General features: G+C 42.4%; 1 protein-coding gene across 2 annotated transcripts in view; it reads left to right on the forward strand.

The window, feature by feature from the left end:
- The window catches only part of rgs3a (regulator of G protein signaling 3a), a 310,654-nt gene that overhangs the window by 110,272 nt on the left and 177,264 nt on the right, over positions 1 to 23,118 (forward strand). For both annotated transcript variants that reach the window (XM_076283451.1, XM_076283450.1), the window contains exon 5: positions 17,757 to 17,888. In XM_076283451.1, the coding sequence (XP_076139566.1) occupies positions 17,757 to 17,888 (132 nt within the window). The remainder of the gene's footprint in view (positions 1 to 17,756; positions 17,889 to 23,118) is intronic.

Genomic DNA, 23,118 nt, shown 5'->3' on the forward strand with positions numbered 1-23,118 from the left:
ATTTTAGCTGGTGTTGCTGGTCTATAGTGCTGGTTTAACTGGCCATGCCAGCTTATGTTGGTCATTCTAGCAAACCAGCATGACTAGCTTGACAAGCTGGTCACCAGCATGACCATCTTGCACCAGCTGTATCCCACAAGACAGGCTGGTCACACCAGCATGACCAGCTTCCTCAGATGGTCACGCCAGCATATCCAGCCGGTGGCCCAACCAGCTACACCAGCAAAGACCAGCAAGAGCTGGAAGAAAACCAGCAAAGACCAGCTAAAACCAGCTACCAGCATAAGCTGGTTTCTAGCTGTTTTTTTCAGAAGGGATGTTAGTGTTCATACCCTAATCATGCACATCAGGACAACCACAACATACATAGGAACATCACAAACAGCAAGTCACGTAACACAACCCCCAGACACCCAACTGCCCGCAGACTCTCACTTATACGGCCAGCCAGTCACAACATACACAAATACAATAACACAGACAGCAAATCACATACAATACAACCCCCAGATTCCTAGCCGCCCGCAAACTCTCACCTATGCGAACAGCCAGTCACACACAACATACAATAACACAGACACAAAACATCACATCACATACTACACAACCCCCAGATACCCAACCGCCCGCAAACTCTCACCTATGCCAACAGCCAGGCATCTACACAGACAGTACAGTAAAACACAGACAATAGAGTGTGTGTATGTGTGTGCATGTGTGCGGGCGTGCGTTTCTTAGTGGTCACATCCCTGATTAATGTTTTACCTTACTGCTAAATGTTGTCAGTTCTGTTTGTGTTTTTAGTTCTATCGGTAAGTCATTCCAAAAGCGGGTTCCTATTACTGAAAAACATGACTGGCCGAAATGAGTTTTGCGCCCCTCTACTGTGCAGTTACCACCCACTGCTCCTCTTGTGGCCGCGCTCCTTGCCTTTGTTTTCATGACAAATGGACAAAGTACAGAGGGCGCCAGATTATTTGCGCATTTAAAAATTATTTTAAGAAAAGAAAACTTAATGAAATTATCAAAACTTAATAACTTATATTTTTGTAGAATTAAACAGTGATGTGATGATTTTGGTTTCTGGTCCATTATTTTCAGTGCCTGTTTATATAATGATGTGACTGGTTTGACAGTTGTCTGGGAGGCTTGGCCCCATACGGTAATACAGTATGATAAGTGAGAGAGTATCATTGCATGAAAGAACAATAAAGCTGCCTTGACCGGGATGTGATGTCTTATAATTCTGAAGCAGTTCAGGTTTGTCCGGACAGTCAGAGTTTCTTAACATGTTTTTTGAAATTAAGTTGTGAGTCTAAAATAATACCTAAAAAATTAAATTCATCCACTTCCTCTATAGCCTGTTGGCCTATTTTAATGGTACATTTGGCTTTACCTCTTATAGAGAAGCACATTGAAACAGTCTTTTTAATGTTAAGCGTCAGGTGATTATCTTTGAGCCATTGGGTACTCCCTCCATTTCCTTGGTCAGGACCTCTGCTGCTGCACCTGGTGTTCTAGCTGGTGCATATAAGACTGTATCGTCAGCATACATTTGACAGTTTACTGACTGACAGCATGTTGGTAGGTCGTTGATATACAGACTAAACAGCAGAGGCTCCAGGATGGATCCCTGTGGAACACCCATTGTCGACTGAAGTGGCATTGAGAGTCCTGTGTTTATTTTAACACGTTGCTCTTGATTGTCCAGGTATGAGGCAAACCAACCGATGGCATGTTCAGAGCAGTTGAAGTTGGTGAGCTTGTTCAAGAGTATGCTGTGGTTCACTGTGTCAAAGGCCTTTTTGAGGTCTATAAACACAGCTCCCGCAACATTACCCTTGTCCAACTTACTCTTCATGTTCTCAGTTAGGTAGCAGCAACTTACTCTTCATGTTCTCAGTAGCAGTTGGCCATTTCTGTTGAATACCCTTGTCCAACTTATTCTTAATGTTCTCGGTAGCAGTTGGCCATTTCTGTTGAATACCCTTGTCTGAAACCAAATTGTTTGGGGTTAATGAGACTGTTATTTTCAAGATGCCTAACTAGTTGTTCTGTTATGATTTTCTTTTGAGGGCAGGTAATATTGAGATTGGCCTATAGTTGCCTGCTTGGTCCTTTGCACCAGCCTTAAAAATTGGAATGATAATGGCGTGCTTCCAGCTTTGTGGGAATTTGCCCACTTTGATGGAGAGGTTTACGAAATGTGTTATAGGTTTAAAGGAAAATTCTGTTTTTTAGCACTTTAAGGCCCTTTTCTGGTTTGTTTTGGATGAACTAGAGTGGTGGACATCGAAATTTTGACGATTGGTCCTGTCTCGACTTTTCTGACTCGTTTTGAATCGCCTGGCAATGGGCATACTGTAGTAGGCTACTCAAACATGTCCTAAAACAACCCTTAACGTTCGTTTTCAAAACTGCAACTCAGCGAGTGGTTAGTGGTGTTCATTGATGTTCCAAAACAAGTAGCGTAGCGAAATACAGTTTCTGTCGTCTTTTATTTGGCATTTTGTAAAATCCCATTGATTTCTGTTGGAAGACTCATTGCACGTTGATATCACTGCGCCACCGTCTATGCTTCAGGCTCACAATTGAGCGGAAGTTTATACGCGGTTCTGAGGTGTCTGAAAAAATAGTTCCACAATAGCAAATAAGACGGCTGGAAATCATACATTGCGCCAATATATTTGATTTTAATAATCAACGAACACCACTAACCACTCGGTGAGTTGCACAGTTTTGAAAACGAACGTTAATGGTTGTTTTAGGACATGTTTGAGTAGCCTACTACAGTATGCCCATTGCCAGCCACCCTGAGAAGTCAAAGGCGATTCAAAACAAGTCAGAAAAGTCGACAGGACCAATCGTCAAAATTTCTGTGTCCACCACTCTAGTTCATCCAAAACAAACCAGAAAACGGCCTTAAAGTGCAAAAAAACGGAATTTTCCTTTAACCAGGGCCAAGCAGTGAGTTCTAATAAAGGCAGTGTCCAACCCAAACACGTCCTTTGGTATTAGACATATTTAACATGTTAATAATTGTAACCCCTTCTTAACGGGTGTGCGCAGGCACTAGTTACATTACATAAACTATAAAACAGTGGCGCAACAGGATCCTGAGGTCTCAGCGGTTGAATGGCGAGTTGGCTGACAATTCCTGAATACCAGTAGGCTCTTAAACAATTACATACAATCAAAGAATTAAATAGCGTGGTGCCTCCACTGTAAAAATACTACACTTACCTTAAAGCTTGTGTATAATGTATTCCTACAGAATGTAAATATCAATGTAAATACACTAGTGAATGCAGTAAATGCAGTTAAATTAATTGCCAATACACCCGAAGTATAATGAAATATAACAATTCAGAATTTATTCACCAATAATAATAAAAGGGTGACATTCATAAAGACTTCAACCAGAAGCAAGCGTGGACCAAAACCCTGACAAGTAGCTAGACTAGCGAGTGAACAATTCACTCTGAGGGATGACGTTAGCTAATGGTTAGCCAACACAGTCAGCTTAAGCTAAAGTTACCGGTATGAAAGACAATACAATATACACAACTCAAATTAAATCACAAGAATACACAAATCACAAAATAGTATTAATCATATAATGAAATAATCCAACCCCCCAAGCGCTTGCCGTTGGAGCTCGTTGGTGCACAGAATGCCAGCTTGAGCTGAAGGCAGGGCAGCAACCGCTGCGATGAACGTCCGACTCACCGGTCGCTTGAGGCGAAAACCCAGTGTGTGTGTGTGTGTCAGTATAAGTGTACTCACGACAGGTTTCCATTCCACTCGGTCAAACAACCCGATGACCGTTGTCCAGGCGCAGACGGGAGGCAAGCAGCTGCCCTGAGCTAGCCAAGGTAGCTACTCGGGTGAGGCGCCGCCCGCAGGGTGGTTGGTCCTCCGGTGGGCTCAGCACCGGCAGTAAAGTTAAAGGTCAGTCGCCCTCGGGAGGTCGTGTTGCTCCGGTGGGCCCAGCACCGGAGTGCAATCGAGTCCGTCTCCAAAAAGAGCAGAGCTCCAGAGGTGAAAAACAGCAGCGTTATCTAGCTCTGTCCTTATCCCACAGCCTGCACATTTAGCGTCTCCTAGTAAGCTAGCTAAACTAGCAGCTAACTAACTGGTTACACTGATGATATAAACAAGATAGAATCAATCAATCAGTCCTGTGACAGGTCATCCCACACCTCCGCACTGATGCTCATGCATGTGGCCCTAAACACACCGAACAGTGCGAGTGGTCTCCAACAAATGCAGCACTGACTGGCGGAGCAGAGAAAACGGTGTGTGCAGTGTGCCAATAGCCTGCCAAGTGTTTCAAAGAAAATCACATGAGTGTGTGACTCATCTGAATGCCATGACCCCCCCCCCCCACACACACACACACACACACACACCGCACGCACACACACACCTCAGTATCCCTGATGGTTCTTACCAGCTCCTCTGCTGTGGTCTAAAGGCTCATCAGTGTGTGACTGGGAGAACACAAAACAGGCCTAGGGGCCCGAACAGGCCTCGGAGAACGCAGAACAGGCCTATGGGCCCGAACAGGCCTCGGTGTGAGATACAGGAGGAACATCAACAGGATGCTTCTGTCTACACGCCAGATTTATCTCTCAGAAGTAGCTTTGCGTTAGTTGCCTTTAATGCTGCTTGAAGTAATGCCTTAAGACGATGTCACGCATGTGTTGCATGCTGTAGAGTAGCTAGGCTGTGTGTGTGCTCACATGGCCATGTCTGGAGCCCCTTGCCTGACTGTTTTATGTGTCATGGCAGGATGCTTTTGCTATTGGTATGGTACGGTTGTGTTGCATAAAAAAGTGAGGCAATATTGCAAGTAAATTAGCAATCACATATAAGGACAGATCCCTGAATGAATCATGCAAATCACTAAAATAATTAGAGAATTGTTTACGCTGTCCTAAAAATCGAATGTATTATCATATTAGATTGCATACATTTTAGAGTATACACTGTTTAATTTTGGAGTACATACATTTCTTGTTTGTACAGTACTTATCTCACTAAATGACAAAGTCACTAAGTCAGCAGCTCTTCAAATGTTTAACACTAAAATGGATATTCTGAAGAAAAGTCGAACGTTATAATGTAATGCTGCTAGCTTTTTAGTTAATCAAGAACAAAATACGTTGACATTATCACTGGGATAACACCAACTGCTACCCTGTTAGTGTATCCTATGTTAGCAAACAAACTGATTCAAGGTAGCAAGGTTAGTTAGCAAGGCCACGCGCAAGTTCTCAAAGTTAGCAAGGTAACTTACAAGTAAACAAACCAACTGAATTGTGACATCATTTGACATTTCCAAAAGCACATGACCGCATGCTTTACATATCATGTAAAGGTCATGTGCCTTTGGAATGTCAAATGGACTTAAATATGTAAAGTTATGTCAATATAAAGGTGGCTGTCAATCAAACCTGCTAATTAGCAGCCTATACCATGTTGAGCACAAACTTTTTGAAGATTCATAGTTTTATACTAAATAACCTACAATTGATTATCCACATAAAATAGGCATGACAAATTGTCTAAGGCCACATTTAGAGAGCAGGCAAGTGGTTGATAATGTTGGGCTATATTTAGAGCTCACCTCAGCCAAATGATCCCCACCATGCCATCTGCACAATCCTACAAAAGGGAAATCTAGCCACTAGTATCTTAATCAAAAAGAGGAAAGAATTCAACAGTGTTCCCATTTCAAAGGGAAATGTTGTGCAAAGTGCATATTTTTTAGGGCATGTTTTTTCTTCATTTTTCAAAATTAAACTGTAAGTGACCTCAAACCTTTTAGCATAAAAGGCATTTTAGTCATGATCTTCTTGGGTTTTATTTGGCGTATTCCTGTCAGTTTGTTGATCTTTTTGGTGAAGTGTTCTCACCCGCAGGTTTCACAGTGTACTGTGATGTCTTATGTCATGTCTTGCAAGCCTGGTTTAATCCGAGTGTGAATAAAAGTGCACCAATATATATATTATAAACCTGGTTTAATGTGAGTGTGAATAGAAGTGCACCAATATCTATATTATAAACCTGGTTTAATGTGAGTGTGAATAGACATGCACCAATATCTTTATTATAGGACATGCCAGGATGTTTTTATCTGGCTGTATTGAAGTATCGATCTTCCGCTGCCCAGAAGGTCAATAAGCTTCAAAAGCTTTTACACACTTAGCAGATCATAGCAAACACCCATCATACACACTACAAGGTCATCCAGCCTTTAGATCTTTAGATGGTAAAACACATTGATGTCTGTACTTGACAGAAACCTTAACACCGAAAAAATAAAAGTGTCGGTTTGTCTTGGCCCATTGGTCCAGAATTTGAAATGTCCCGTGTAAACATCCTCTCGGTTTGGTCAGTAATCCACCAGGCTCTGCTGCACTTCTGCTCTGTGTCTCAAAATGACCTTTATTTTTTCACGCACAAAGCCCACAGCAAGAAGGACCACCGCCGATAAGGTGATTTTTATTGGCTGTAAAATTGGCCAATAAGCTCTTGCCTTCCCGTTGGAGCATTTATTGCCTGTTGTTCCTCTCTCTCCTTCTGCTTTTCTTCTCTCCACCATTAACCAAACACAGCACACATGCTAATGTTGACTCGTTTTGAATCGCCTTTGACTGTTTCAGAGTGGCTGGCTATGGGCATGCACAAACATGTCCTTAAAACAACCCTTAACGTTCATTTTTAAAGGAGAACTTGGCAACTTTTCAATGTAATAAACCCGTTTAGAAACCATTTTGATGGTTAAATGACCTGTTCCGGCACACTGCAATCTTCCAATAGAGCTAAATTTATTGAGTTAAAAACATAACACAACGTTTCGACCCAGCAGGGTCTTCATCAGGCATGAGAATGGTAATCATCAAAGGATATATTTATAGGTTCAGGTGAGCTGACCTAACACAGGTAGGCAATCAGCTACACCCAATGAGAGAGGGCACACCAACTACTCAATTAATTAGGTGTGGACTTAAATGCATTTGTACATGATATACGATCATATAAATTAAAATACACTTTAGGCTCTGCAGGGGCATATACAGCATACAAAAGGCATTTTTATCGTAGCTACAACAACACTCCAAGCCTAAAGAGAAACAACAAAAACAGTGATAAGCAGAGTACAGAGGACATGTCAAAAGAGAAGTGCTTCGTTCTGTGGGAGGACTACAAACACAACCACAAGACATTGTAAAAAAGGTTTAATATCAAATTCCTCATTTAAACCATGAGGAGCTAATGTGTTAAGAAAGTGAATCCAGAATGTTTCACGTCGAAGGAGTTTCCTATTATGGTCGCCCCCTCTAGGGGATTGGTTCACCTTTTCAACACCAATGTACCTCAATGCACTAACTGCGAGGCCAGCTCGCTTAAAATGCGCAACAACAGGACTGCGCTCATCTCCAGTCCTGATGCTGCTCCTATGTTCAGAAATTCTAGTGCGTAAAGGTCGGGTTGTTTTTCCAACGTATGCCAGACCACAGGGACAACGAATAAGATATACGACATGCTTGGTGCTACAGGTAATTGCACCACGTATAGAGATGTCCCTACCCGTGTGTGGGTGACAGAAGCGCTTGCATTTGTGCGTATATGTACATTGGGAGCAGTTACCGCATTTGTAATTGCCGTCTGGCATGAGTGGAAGGATGGGTTGGCGCTGAGGGCGCATATCACTCTTTACCAAACTGTCAATGCAATTAGCTGCACGTTTAAACACCAATTGGGGTTTTGTTGGAAAAACGTTCTTGAGTGCAAAGTCCGACTCAATAATATGCCAGTGTTTGTAAATTGTGTTCCTGAGTTCAGATGCCAATGGTAGTACTGTTAGTACTACTAACAGTTAGGGGACTTTTTATGGGATTTCCTATTTTTGTTCTTAGGCGTTAGACAACCTTCCTGGGATAATCTATCAAAACGTTCTTTGGCCGCGTCCACCCATTCCTCTTTGTAGCCCCTGCTTAGGAAACGGTTTCTTAGATCCACGGTCTGAAGCGCATATGACGAATCATCGCTACAGATTCTACGAACACGGTGGAATTGGCTGACAGGGAGGCTTTTTAGTAGTCCCAGTGGGCATTTGATGTCAATTCAACATCAATATGACATCAAACATCGACGTCAAAATTACGTCTAGAAACAGGTCTAGAATGAAAGTTGTATCGACGTCAATGTACTGATGTCAATTTGACGTCAAGATTTTGACCTCCGCGATGTCGTTTTGATGTTATTTTGATGTCATACTTTGTTGGCATTTGATGTCAATTCAACATTTATTTGACGTCAAGATGTTGATGTCGTTTTGATGCTATTCTGATATCATTCAATGTCAAGCTTTGATGTCAATTCGACATTTATTTGACATCAAGATGTCATGATGATGTCGTTTTGATGCTATTCTGATATCATTCAATGTCAAGCTTTGATGTCAATTCAACATTTATTCTACATCAAGATGTCATTTCCATGTCAAGCTTTGTTGGCATTTGATGTCAATTCTACATCTATTTGATGTCAAGATGTTGATGTTGTTTTGATATCATTCAATATCAAGCTTCAATGTCAAATAAACATAAATGCGACAAACATTGATGTCAAAATTGCATCAGCATTTATTGACATATTTTGATTATTTGTGCAGAATACAAGTACAAAGACAACAAAATGCAGTTTGTGTCTAACTAGAAGTGCAAAAAAGCAGAAAAGTGATATACAAAGTATAGACAGGTGGTGCATATACAGGACAAGACACAGTGCCGTGTAGACAGTAGTATACAGTTGGTTTATAGAAGGTGGTTTAGAGTAATATAAATTAAATATGTGCAGTGTATTAGTAGTTATCTTATAAGGGCAGAATAAATATGGCTAAATATGAACAATGTATGACAACATGTACAATGTAGTAACAAGTAATGGAATGTTTGAGAACATTGAGAGATCCAGTTGAATGGAGAGAGACAGAGAAAAGGTTTCTTTTAACAGGGTTCCTACACATTTTCTATTTTAAAATCCCATACTTTTTCCATCCTTTAATTTACAAACTTTTTGGTAGATTTTTCTGACCATTCTCGACAATGCTACTCCAAAACCAAACGTTTGTCTCAGCATCCAGGAATCGTTGAGCACCTACATTTGTGCTTTAACATTGATGGTGTGCCACTTTTTAAATCCTCCAACTTCCAAATGTGGCCCATACTCTGCAACTTTCACAACTTTGCTCCTTTCATTGTGGCCATCTACTGTGGAGTTGCTAAACCAAATTCAGAGGAAGAGTACTTAAGTGACTTTCTCCAGGAGTTGCAGCAGTTACAGCAAGATGGCATTGTTCATGGAGGCAAAGCACTTCAACTGTCTGTGAAAGTATTCATATGTGATGCTCCTGCCAGGGCATTCTTTAAAGGAACACGCCACCCAAAATCAGTAGTGATATATGTTCTTACCGTAACTTTCACGAGTTGAGTCGTACCTCTCCCGCGTCGGTAGGTGCACTCAAACGCTCTGTCGCGCGGCGCGAATGTGTTAGCATATTGCTATGCTAGCGGGCTCTGCCGTGGCCGTAGAGAGAGGCACATAGCAGTATTCAAACACCTCCACGTTTTACCTACTTAAATACAGTTGCACGAGTAGTTGATGAAAAATGTTAGGGCACACAACATGAAACGTGACGATTTTCCAAGCGAATAAACATGAGAACTACAATGTGTGGCGCAATAGCACTTGGGAGTACTTCGACCTAGCGTGGTAATATTATTAACACCTAATTGTAGATCCTATCCACCACAGAGTTTAGAATCCATGCTGGATCGACCCTCAGCCTCTCCCTCCCCTCTGAGCGAGAGAGGCACACACACTATAGATGCGCTGATGGGCTATTATTTCAACCATAACTGCATAGCAAAACGTATCATCCATCAGCCATCCATCAGCACTAAAGTTTGTTGACCAATTTTCAAAACTGCACCCGCCATCCGCTGGTTGTTTTAATGTAGGCTATATGGGTGATGCAGCGCTGCTGACGTGAGGCTAGAAAGCCCTTGCCTGTTCTAGAAAGACTGATCTAATGCAGCAAATATATTAAAAGGCAAAAGTCGTACATTGGCTAGGCCTATCCCCAGAATATCAGCAGCAAACTCAGTCTCTGTCGCGCAAAACAGTCTCCAAATAAAACGCACATCGGCCTGTTGCCTGCCAGCTTGTGACAATATATCGTCCAAGCTTGATTGCATTGCATTCTCCACATTTTTAGCTACATTTTCATGTACCACATCAGCATTTTTGTTCAGTGAATCTTTTGTAAATTGCTTTACAATTACCGTCGGGCCTATAGGCCTATTGCCTGGCTTGCCTCAGCTTCGGTCACGTCCTTTTACAATTTTATCATTGTAATAAAAAACGCAATTTGCCACATAATTTCAGCATGCTCCTGGCCTACTAATTAATGCCTATTGTAGGCTACTTTATTTTTTGCAAAAAGAAAGAAATCCTTGATAAAATAACAAGTCATTCACATTATAGGCTACTTTACACACTGTTATGTCAGGTTGACTGACAAGCCTGTTCTGAAGACTCCCATTCATTTTGACTGCACGAGCGCGTCTTTTTCAGACAGACATCGCAATTCATTTTATAGCCTAGCAGGCCATCGGACAAATATGACGCCTCGATATTAAAGAAACTCCGACTCCATTCATTCTGAAAGTCCACCGCACAACAATGCAACGTGCATGTTCACATTTTTAGTAACAATCGCCAAACTTGCTTGCTTGCCTTACACATCTAAGTTTTCCGACTATTTTTCTTACCTTCTTTTTCCGCTGTGGATGTTAGTGAGTTTGTAGAAGTTTTAGCTCTTACGTTCTGAACATCTCGCACTGCCATCGCCCGATGTCATTTCTCAGTCATATCACTCTCTGTCTCTCTTTTAAATGCCTATTCCCTGAATGGTAGGCTACAATTATGTGTTTTATATATAGGCTAATATCTAAGCAAAATAACCCAGGCAGTCTCATCTAGGATATAACACAGGTTGAAGTTGGTTCTATTTAGGGAGGTGAACATCAGTAGATGACTCAGAAATGACATCGGAAGACAAGGAGTGAATATGGCAAGAGGCAAGCCGAAGTCTGCTGACAAGGGCCCGACGGTAATTGTAAAGCAATTTACAAAAGATTCACTGAACAAAAATGCTGATGTGGTACATGAAAATGTAGCTAAAAATGTGGAGAATGCAATGCAATCAAGCATTTTGGACGATATATTGTCACAAGCTGACAGAATAGGCAACAGGCCGATGTGCGTTTTATTTGGAGACTGTTTTGCGCGACAGAGACTGAGTTTGCTGCTGATATTCTGGGGATAGGCCTAGCCAATGTACGACTTTTGCCTTGCTGCATTAGATCAGTCTTTCTAGAACAGGCAAGGGCTTTCTAGCCTCACGTCAGCAGCGCTGCATCACCCATATAGCCTACATTAAAACAACCAGCGAATGGCGGGTGCAGTTTTGAAAATTGGTCAACAAACTTTAGTGCTGATGGATGATAAGTTTTGCTATGCAGTTATGGTTGAAATAATAGCCCATCAGCGCATCTCTAGTGTGTGTGCCTCTCTCGCTCAGAGGGGAGGGAGAGGCTGAGGGTCGATCCAGCATGGATTCTAAACTCTGTGGTGGATAGGATCGATCTACAATTAGGTGTTAATAATATTACCACGCTAGGTCGAAGTACTCCCAAGTGCTATTGCGCCACACATTGTAGTTCTCATGTTTATTTGCTTGGAAAATCGTCACGTTTCATGTTGTGTGCCCTAACATTTTTCATCAACTACTCGTGCAACTGTATTTAAGTAGGTAAAACGTGGAGGTGTTTGAATACTGCTATGTGCCTCTCTCTACGGCCACGGCAGAGCCCGCTAGCATAGCAACATGCTAACACATTTGCGCCGCGCGACAGAGCGTTTGAGTGCACCTACCGACGCGGGAGAGGAACGACTCAACTCGTGAAAGTTACGGTAAGAACATATATCACTACTGATTTTGGGTGGCGTGTTCCTTTAAGTGCATTCTTGTTACCATTCTTGTGAGTGATGCACTATCAGAGGCACCTATGACGGGAAGGTTTGTTCTTGGGGCCAAAGAGCCAGGTGTGGTTCCAAGGGCTGAAGACTGTTTTGTTTAGGCCAGCTCTGCTGCCACTCTGCCTCCACCGTACTGCTGCCACTCTGCCTCCACCGCACTGCTGCCACCTGTGGACAAGGAGGAGTGCGAGTTATACAACAAAATTAGTTATTAGTTGTTAGTGGCAGCACTAGTATAAAACCTCTAGAATCTCTAAAAACAATCACAAATAGGGCAGTTCATCACAGTTCAACAATTGTGGTTTGGAACTAGGCCTGCTGCAACTGGATTGATAAAAAGTAATGTAGTTGCAAACATCTCACCTGGCTACTTGTATTTGGGAAGAGCAAAAGCTATCAGCCATCAGCATGATCATGTTATTAGGTTGTTGTTGTAGAACAAGGAAAGGAATATCCAGTGTTTCCTCTACATTTATTTAAGCATGGCGGTCCGCCACAGTTTAAATCCTATCCCTCTCAAGCCCTCTGAAGTCACATTAAATGGGATAGGATTCAGGAACTAATTAATTTAATCACTGTTTCTTAATCACTTAATTTCTCACTGACCAGAAAATGTAATGTCTCTGTTTCATAGCAGTTATTGCTAATCAGACATGATGTTGAGCAACTAGAATTGTTTTTAAAATCCCGGGAGTGACACCCCCAAGTTTTTTTTTTTTTTTCCGGGGGGCGGATGGGTAGGTGGGTGGGTGGACTAGGGGGTGGCTCAAGGACTAGAGTTCCTTAGCCTGGGTTTTCCCATGCTGCCTTACGCACGCGATTTTATTCACGCTGCTAGGCAGCCTGGATTCTATGGACTTTGTTTTCACCTCAACGAAGGAACAATTCACAGAACGGAGGTAGGGCAGCAAGACGATGACGACACGCCGAAGCCGTTATGAGCTATGTACAGACGCATTTGATAGACATTCGTAGCGCCCAATAAACGGCTCTGGGCATTCGTAAACCATGTTTCAAATACGAGAAAATTAATGTCTAATTCCCAGACCCTATCTCAATGAGGTCTGATGTTAGCCAGGCTAAGAGCGCCTATTCATGGAAGAGGCATGCGTGTTGGAAGTAGTTTTCAGCTAAAGAGACACTGAAAACATGTTTTAATCTGTATACCATTAACATTGCATAACAAAAGTAAAACATTAATTTGTAGACTACCAAAACCAGACGTCTTTTGAGTGTAATCAGATTATGGCAATCATTTTTACAATTGTTTACAACTTAACTCTATGTCCTCACTTGAATTTGCAAGGATGGACGACGCTGAGTATAGAACGTGCTGGCAGTGACAGATAACATGTAAACGCGCCATAGCAGTGACGAGACGCACACACCATACAATCGGCCTGATATTTTGAGTGAACTTAAATGAACTACCTAGCAACAATTCCAACACTCACAAGTTAAGGATGTCTTCAGAAAGTTCACTTTCTCCATCATCGAACTCTTGAATACAGTGATGGTACAAACCAATATCTGTAATGCAGTGGGTAAATTAACGTTACGTTAGCAGTAGTTTTTACGTTTTATGCAAAAAATATATGGTTTATGTAACAAACCCTTCAAATTTGAGAGAGACTGAACAAAAATATGAGTTTATTGTAAAGTTTTTGATGGGGAATTCAGAGGAACCCATGTAAAAAAAAACAAAAAACGAAAAACTGATGCATTTAGTCCAAATTAACTGTGCTAAAAAAGTAAAGTGAATGGGTGAACTCTTGAAATAGCATGCATCTCCTTCCATGCAATCCCCGCCCCACCCCCACCTCCACTTTTTCCCCACACTTAACGGTAGTGTTATATGTAGATAAATTACAATACTTACAGTAGCTGCACAACCATGCTAAATAGTATAGTTTTGGCACACAGTACACAAAGACACTTCTGCCATCATACCGGAATGTAAACTATACTCGTAAACGTGCTAATTACCAACCATTTCGTTCGAAAATTCTAAAACAACAATGTTTTTTAATACTTCAAAATAACATTGTGTGTGTGTGTGTGTCTTTACCTGGTGAGTGAACTCTCTTGCGAGCTTGGACGTGGCACACATTTGGAATATTCCAGAATGCACTCAGTGTTCTTACTGTAGCAATCCTCACAACACACCACCTGCAAACAGAGGGAGACTGAGATTAATATGTTGCAAAACACACAGAACATGAAAAGACCATCACTGAAGCACTACTACACTCACATGCTTCTTAACACATGCCTCAGAGCAAGTCAGGTACATCAAACAAGGGGCAAATAAGGGCAAGAAATGAAGAACATGTAGCCTAACACTACCCTTCACAAACTAAAGATCCCTTTACTTGTAGGCATGATATTGAGGTGCCACCCACCCATCACATCCATTAAATGACAGGTCTGTTAATAAACATGGCTATATTAAACTGCAGTTCCTTAAATCAGTGGGTAGATAACTGATATATATATATATATATTACTTAATTCATACAGGACCTCTTTGCAGTTATAGCAACACTATATTATGTATCAACACTAGCAATACATGTATTAAGTTTAAATACAGTGACCTAACGTTACCTATGTCCCATGGAAGTTCGCAAGGTAGAGCTAACGTTAACCGTTATTAATTCTAACGTTAACAACTTTCATCTGTGTCTGCTAGCCTGCATGGTAACAGCCATTTTAAATGTAGCTAATGTTACTTTAAATGTATAGCTAACTTACTTGCGCCTGATATTTCATTATAAAACTAACAAACAGGCAAACAAACAGATATTCCACATAATAGTGAAGTTAGTCTGCTACTGGAAAAGTTAACATTAACAGCTAACATCGCTAGCGTTAGCTCACTAGCTAATTCTAAACATGACTAACGGCTTTGATTAACATTCCATTATGAAAACAATATATTTCGAATAAATTCACGTTTTCAATTGGCATACAAAAGTACTGTAATTCTTACCTGGGATATGATGACGGCGGAGTTTGTACAGCTTAGCTGCTACACATCATAGACAGTAAAAGAAACATCAGAGGCATGACAGAAAAGTGACGGTTGATTGTTGAAGTCACTGGTGACTGCAGTTGAAAAAGAGCAAACTCAGCGAAGATTCTAGAGTGCTGCGCGAATTTGAATTTGATCAGGGGTGGGGGATGGGAATTGCTGTGTGTGCCCATGCGCTTATCAAGCGGTGATAAGCATCCATTAAAAACAATCGTGAAAATGATTACTGTTGGCATTTTAGTCTGTTATATTACCAGACTGGTTGGTAGAAGTGTCAAAACAACAGTAACATTAGCCTAGTGGGCTATTATTACTACTATTAAGATTATTAACATTATTGGTTCTCATATGGTGGTCAATTCAATGACGTCAATTCCATATCATTTTGACGCCCTTTTTCCTATGCCTTTTTTCTTGATATCAAATCAACGTTTATTTAACATCAATCATATTGACCCAAGTTTATAGACCAGTGACTACATGTTAGATTGATCCCTTGTTGGACGTCTTTACAACCACAAGCAAGCCATAGCTTGTAATGCTAAAATAGTATGAAATTATAGATGCTCAACATGGTGGTCAAAACCTTGACTAATTCTTGACATCAAATTGACATCACGGTGCCCGCTGGGGTGGTTGTGGGTGGAAACTGTCCCCTCGTAGTAACGAATTGCGATCTGTAGGTTTACGGAAGAGATCCGTTTTGATCTCCCTCTGATCTTTCTAAATCTGTACATCAAGAAAGCTGATGTGCTTCGAATCAAATTCTAAAGTAAACCTTAGATGATCGTTACAAGAGTTAAGGTAATCATGGAAATCTTTTAGTTCATCCACACTGGAGTCCATAATTTTCTTTCTTTTCTTTGATAAGCCCTTTTTTGTCCAGCACCTGGCCTCAGTGAGGTGGGATGTGCATACAACTACTTTGAAGAAGACTTTCCCCACTGCCCCTAGTGTCCCCAGGCAGAACACCAACCTTGCAACATTGAGACTACCGTCCCGGAAAGAGAAGTGAGAAACAAGAAACTCGTTTTAAATCGTGTTTCTTATCTTGTAACATCCACAATGTCCTCCGAACTTACGCTAACCATTTTGCTAGCTTGTAAAGAAATCCATGTGCTTTATTGTTACCTTTTTCCACAGTTTGAAATAGCATAATGCACAATTTCTCCAGCAGAGGGGGAACTATAGCTAATCCTGCCAAGTTTCCCTTTAAAACTGTGCAACTCACCGAGTGGTTAGTGATGTTCGTTGATGTTCCAAAACAAGTAGCGTAGCAAAATACAGTTTCTGTCGTGTTTTATTTGCCATTTTGTAAAATCCCATTGATTTCTGTTGGAAGACTCATTACTCCTTGATATTACTGCGCTACCGGAAACGGAAAGGGGGTCTGTTTACGGTTGTAGTCTTTCCCCGAGACCTTCTTTTACTGTCTATGCTTCAGACTCAAATATTGAGCAGAAGTTTATACACGGTTGTGAGGTATCTGAAAAAATAGTTCCACAATAGCAAATAACACAGATTGAAATCATACATTGCGCCGATATATTTCTTTTTAATAATCAACAAACACTACTAACCACTCGGTGAGTTGCACAGTTTTGAAAACGAACGTTAAGGGTTGTTTTAAGGACATGTTTGTGCATGCCCATAGCCAGCCACAGTCAGACTATTCAAAACGAGCCAGAAAGTCGAGACAGGACCCATCGTCAAAAGTTTGGCGTCCACCAGTCTAGTTCATCCAAAACAAACCAGAAAAGGGATTCAAAGTGCTTAATACCGGAATTATCCTTTAAATAAAGGGTTATGAATGTCAAGGTCATATGATGGTTTAATAAAAGGGTTATGAATGTCAAGGTCAAGGTCATGCGATGGTTCGGGATGGATGGTCATGAGCGAACCTGAGGACGCTATATGCGAAACGCGTTGTTCGCTCTGAATAAAATCAAGTGAAACGTCAAAACAGTGTGCGGTAGGACTATCTCAATTTTTCTGGTTTAATAAAAGGGTTATGAATGTCAAGGTCATGCGATGGTTTAATAAAAGGGTTATGAATGTCAAGGTCAAGGTCATGCGATGGTTTAATAAAAGGGTTATGAATGTCAAGGTCTTATGGTGGTTTAATAAAAGGGTTATGAATGTCAAGGTCTTGTCCACTAACCTGTCTTTGTATCTCCATTATTCCTCCTATCTCTCATTTCAACTATCTGTTGTCCCTCCCTCTTTCTCTACTCTTTCCCTGCCTCTTACTCTCCCTCTTTCTCTCTCTCTCTCTCTCCTTTCCCTCCCTCTTTCTCTCTCTCTCTCTCCTTCTTTCCCTCCCTCTTTCTCTCTCTTTCTCTCCCTCTTTCCCTGCCTCTTACTCTCCCTCTTTCTCTCTCTCTCTCTCTCCCTCTTTCTCTATTTATCTCTCTTTCTCTCCCTCTTTCTCTCCCTCTTTCTTTCTCTCTTCATCTCTCTTTCTCTCCCTCTTTCTCTCTTTCTATCTCTCCCTCTCTCTCCCTTCCTCATTGTCAATTTCCCATCTACTCTTTCATTTATACTCTTTCTGTCCTCCCTCTCTCTCCATCCCTCTCTCTCTCCCTCTCTCTCTCTCTCTGTGAAGAAGTGTGATTGTCTGCTGAGTCTGGAGGCTCACTCTGTGGAGCAGAGGAGGCGAGTGTGCCAGTGTCTGAGGGACAACATTGAGCAGCAGCTTCAGCAGCAGCGAAGAGACAACTTCGCCACCATGGAACAGGTACTGTACACACACACACACACACACACACACACATATGTACTGTATATACTCTCTCTCTCTCACTCACTCACTCACTCACACACACACACACACACACATGCATACACACATGTATACTCTCTCTCTCTCCCTCTCTCTCTCTCTCTCACACACACACACACACATGCATACACATGTATACTCTCTCTCTCACACACACACACACATGAATACACACATGTATACTCTCTCTTTCTCTCTCTACTAATGTTCTCATCTTTCTAACTCTTTCTCTCTCTCTCTCTGGCTACCACTTTCTATCCATCTTTAGTCATCTGACTCACTCTAAGGTTCTTTCTTTCTCATCAATATCTGACTATCTCGCCCCTTTTTTCTCTCTCCACCCCTCTCTCTCTCTCTCTCCCTCTCTCTCTCCACCCCTCATTCCCTCTCTCTCTCTCCCTCCCTCTCTCTCTCTCTCTCTCTCTCTCTCTCCCTCACTCTCTCTGTGTTGCACTCCCACGTACTCACCATGCTTGGCTCCTGCATCAGTGTGTGTTTTCCACTGTGAGAGATGTGATATGTGGGGCAACTGAGGTGTGTGTGTGTCTCACATGCTTTCAGTTAATGACGGTCAGGAAACTGCTGTGAGGAGTGTGTATAAATGTGTGTGTGTGTGATAGACCCTTATGTTGAATGAATGAATGACGTCTATCCTCTCACAGAAATGGTTGGATCTGTATACTTGTGTACACTCAATATGTTTCCAAAGGGAAAAGAGAGGGGGGGGGGGAGGTACACTCAGTATGTTTCCAAAGGGAAAAGACTACACTACACAACACATTTCTTTTTTATGATCCAATGGTGTTTGTTTCCCTGTTTCAATTTCCTTCTCAGTAACAGTCAGTGAAAAAACACAGAGTGGTGCCATTATCCTTTAACATGCAACTCTCTCGTCTCTACACCTGGTGTGGGTGAACAACTCTCTCGTCTCTACACCTGGTGTGGGTGAACAACTCTCTCGTCTCTACACCTGGTGTGGGTGAACAACTCTCTCGTCTCTACACCTGGTGTGGGTGAAAGTACTTCTTTAGAACTGATGCAAGTCTCTTGTCTGGGTCCATTGTAAGTGCATAAAGTTATGTAAAGTGCTTCTTGAGTTCAGACAAGTGTTAAGGGAAATTGATGAGCTCACTGCTTGCTGGAGAGGCATGTCAATGAGACGCTACTGTTAGCTATAGACTGACTACAGGAGGAACTGTCATTCAGACCGACTGTGTGATGAGTGTGTGTATTAGAGTTTGTGCGTGTGTATGTGTGAGTGTGTCTTGGTGTGTGTGTGTGTTTGTGCATGCACAAGTGTATTGGTGTGTTGTGTGTGAAAATATGTTTGTGTGTGTGTGTGTGTAGTCTTTCCGGGTGGAAGGTTTGTGTGGATTGTGTTTGTGTGTGTAGTATTTCCAGGTGGAAGGTTTGTGTAGAGTGTGTGCGTGTGTGTGTGTGTGTGTGTGTGTGTGTAGTAGAAGTTCTAGGTGGAGGGATTTACCTTTTGCCAGTCAGATAGAGAGCTCTTAATGAGGTCTGAAGAGTAGACACAGTGTGTGTGTGTGAGTGTTTGCTTGTGGGTGTGTGTGTGAGAGAGACAGAGATCAGGTGATGTGTGAGTGTTTGACTGGCTGGCTGTTAGGAGCGGACCTGTCATCAGGCATGAAAACTCCTCACCTTTCGGCGAAATTCGCCGTTTTGAATCCAAAATAGGGGACTTACGTGGTTCGCGCAGATCCGATGAGAAAATATTGTGTGTGTGGGGGGGGACATGAACGCATCTTGATTTGATGCGTTGTAAGACAAGAGCCAAATTAAAAACTTGTCTGATCCAGCAACGATTATGTGAATGCAGCCCATCTGCATTTAGCCTATTAAACAGTGGAAGCTAAATTTTGCCGCGGATGCAACGCGAACAGAACGATTGCGCTGGAATAGCCTCCCTGTGTGTGTGACTACAGGCGTCTGAAATGTCAGCTGGAATGTGAGCCCGGCGAGGAGAGATGCTTATTGATGTCACAGGTGGGCTAGTTGAAACCTTTTTAACTTCTGTCAGAAAAAGACGTTGAGATTGGTGTAGCAACGTAGCATAGGCTGTTAAAGTTAGCGATATTGGACAGAAATATAGACATAACGAGTTCATTTGATGAAGAATACACGTGTGCAGTTTGAGCCATCCAGATCGGCAAAAGGTGAAGCAAATAGGCATACTTTATCAGTATAGCAAAGGCTAATGTGAATAACTAAATAGTTGAATTAAATGCTCCTAAACTGGGGTGGTGCGTTTTGTCGAGTTCAGAGACAAAAACAGTGTTTGACATGGTAATGCTGTCTTTTAAGAAACGTTCAGTGGCCTGATCAGTAGGCCTAGTCTGTGTCTACAGGGTTTAACATGTAATGTGAACACTGTTCACTCAACTTTATTGGTTGGTTAAACACACTAGCACAATGCCACAATCTGTAGCCTAGCTGCAGGTTAAAACTATTAAAACCAATTTTACAAATTAAAGCCTAGTCTACCCTACCCAAGTTTATTTATTATCTGGTTTGGTCCAACAAATATTCAGACTTATCTTATTCAGACTTATTCTAATAGTCTACTATGAAGTGTCCATTTGGCCTATGAAATTTTCAGAAATGTTTGATAACTTCAGGCATAAAGAAAGAAAGAAAGCTTTGAAGAAAACTCATGTAGATTACTGAGGAGGAGAGGAGGGCCAGGCTGAAGCCTGTTGCCAAACAGTGCAAGTGGGCCCCTTCACACTTAGGCCCAAGCCAAAAAGAAGAAATAATAAGTATTTTTTTATAAAAATTAGTCATTGTGTAGTTTGTTTTCTTTAAAAACCTTTTTCACCCCTGACCCGTTTTCATGCCTGTGTCATTGTATATGACAAGTGGCTAGGTTACCTGTGAGTGTGTGACGAGCTGTTCGTAGCGGACGTTTCAGTGTGTGCGACGGGTTGTTTGGTAGTGGATGCACAAGTGTGTGTATATGTGTGTGTGTGTTTGGTAGTGAATGAACAAGTGTGTATGTGTGTGTGTATGTGTGCTTGTGTGTTGGTGGGCTGTTTTAAGCGGTAGCGGACGTTTGTGTGTGTGTTTGTGTTTGTGTGTGTGTGTGTGTGTGTGTGTGTGTGTGTGTGTGTGTGTGTGTGTGTGTGCTTGTGTGTGTTTGTGTGTGTGAGTGTGTATGATGGGCTGTTATCAGCGCCGCGATGCCTTTGATTTCGGTCCTGTTGTTCTGTCTGTGTGTGTGTGTGTGTGTATGTGTGTGTGCGTGCGTGTGTATGTATGTGTGTGTGTGCGTGTGTGTGTATGTGTGTGTGTGCGTGTGTGTGTGTGTCTCTGGGTCCCCACACCTGGGTCCACTTATGGGCCCCTCTTCCAGCAGCACATGAAAGCACAGGAAGCCTCTCTCACTGGACGCTTTAATCCGCGGCCCAATCACAGATGGATGTACTCCTCCCTGGTATCTCTCTGTCTCTCTCTGTTACACACACACACACACAGTCTCTCTCTCTCTCTCTCTCTCTCTCTCACACACACACACACACACACACTCTCTCTCTCTCACACACACACACACACTCACACTGCGTGCGTGTGTGCGTGCGTGTGTGTGGCTGGTGGACAGTGGAGTCAGAGCTCTATCTGTGTGTGACCCAGTGCCAAGACTCGCTCAGTAGATGCATGCTGTGTTCACTCACCTCTGGCTTATTCTCAACACACACACACACACACACACAGATCTCCACCAGCCAACTCCTTTTAGTAATTGGGTGAGTCATCAACCTGGAAACACATCCATCTCTCTCTGACGCCACACACACACACACACAGTCGGATCCACACGTCTGCACGTCTGTGCCTGTGTCGTTCTTAGCACAAACCCCAGATTGAACCAATGTAGAGTCATTTCCTAATAAATCTCTCTTTATCGGCAGAGTCATGAGTCATCAGCGTGCGTCTTTAGTGAGAGCGGCAGCAGCTGTCCAGTGAGGCGGGGGGGGGGGGGGCAGGCTCTGGGCCACATCTGGGCCAAAAGTCAGCCACATGTGAACCAAATCCCAGTGACTGAAAGAGGTCGGTGCCAGAGCGGTAGCTGGGAGGTGCTCTGGAGGACTAAAAGCGTCAGAGGTGTGATTATGTAACGGCGCTGAACCGGCCAGTCTGGTGGGTGGGGACCACAGCTGTGATCCCTCTCTGTGATAGGTGGTCTGGACAGACGTTAGCTGTGATCCCTCTCTGTGATAGGTGGTCTGGACAGACGTTAGCTGTGATCCCTCTCTGTGATAGGTGGTCTGGACAGTGAGCGTACCCTTGCTTAGCGTACCCTTGCTCTTTTTTTTTTTTAAACCAGTGAGTTTTTGTTATTGGTTATGCCTTGCGTGTGCACGGCGCCGTGTAGACGTGTGTAGACGCAAAGCCGGCAATGTTATGACGACATAGCCCCACCTCTCAACTCAGCCACGGCGCTCGACCTGATACGCTGCTTGTCAAAACAAGCCAAACCATTTGTTTATCATATTAAAAAAATAAATATTTCCCCTGTCATGATTTTTGTGCACAATGTAGCCTATCAGCCTTTTGTGACTATGTTAGAAGCACACCGTTAGCTTAACTTAGTTAAACATTAGCTTACTGCATGTTAATGTTTTCTCCAGTGATGCTCAGACCTAATGCAATGCGTAAGCATTTGAAATTTCACATAGCAGTCACATACCTCTCTGATAGGTGATCTCTGTGATCTCTCTCTCTGATAGGTGTTCTGGACAGTAAACGTAGCTTAGTATTGATCTAATCGGCACTAGCAGAAGTTCGAGTGGTTCTGTCAGGTTGGTCTCTGGTGGTCTCTGCTAGAACCCAGAAGGCCCTGGACTGTTTAGTTCTGAAAATGATTATAGGCTAGCCCTAATGTTAATGTTAGCACATATACCACATTAATTAAGTGGTTAATGGTGGTTCACTTACTGCTTATTTACTGAGTGGACTTATTACAGTCATGTCAATGCTAATGCTAACATACACTATACTAACTTGTAGCTGCTGTTCCACTGTCTCAGTGTGCGAGCGTTGAACTATGAACTTATGAACGACAGCAGCGCTGTCTGTTTGCACAGATGTGTCTCCATCACTCAGTGCCTTCGTCATGGTTACGTAGGTCACTCTAATGTGTGTGTCCAGCACTCCTCTATACACACAC

The sequence above is a fragment of the Alosa pseudoharengus genome, unplaced genomic scaffold, assembly GCF_046254945.1.
Source record: "Alosa pseudoharengus isolate Yale_2024_CS ecotype anadromous, Long Island Sound unplaced genomic scaffold, YU_APseudo_1.1 YU_APseudo_1.1_scf_14, whole genome shotgun sequence".
Classification (NCBI taxonomy): Eukaryota; Metazoa; Chordata; class Actinopteri; order Clupeiformes; family Clupeidae; genus Alosa; species Alosa pseudoharengus.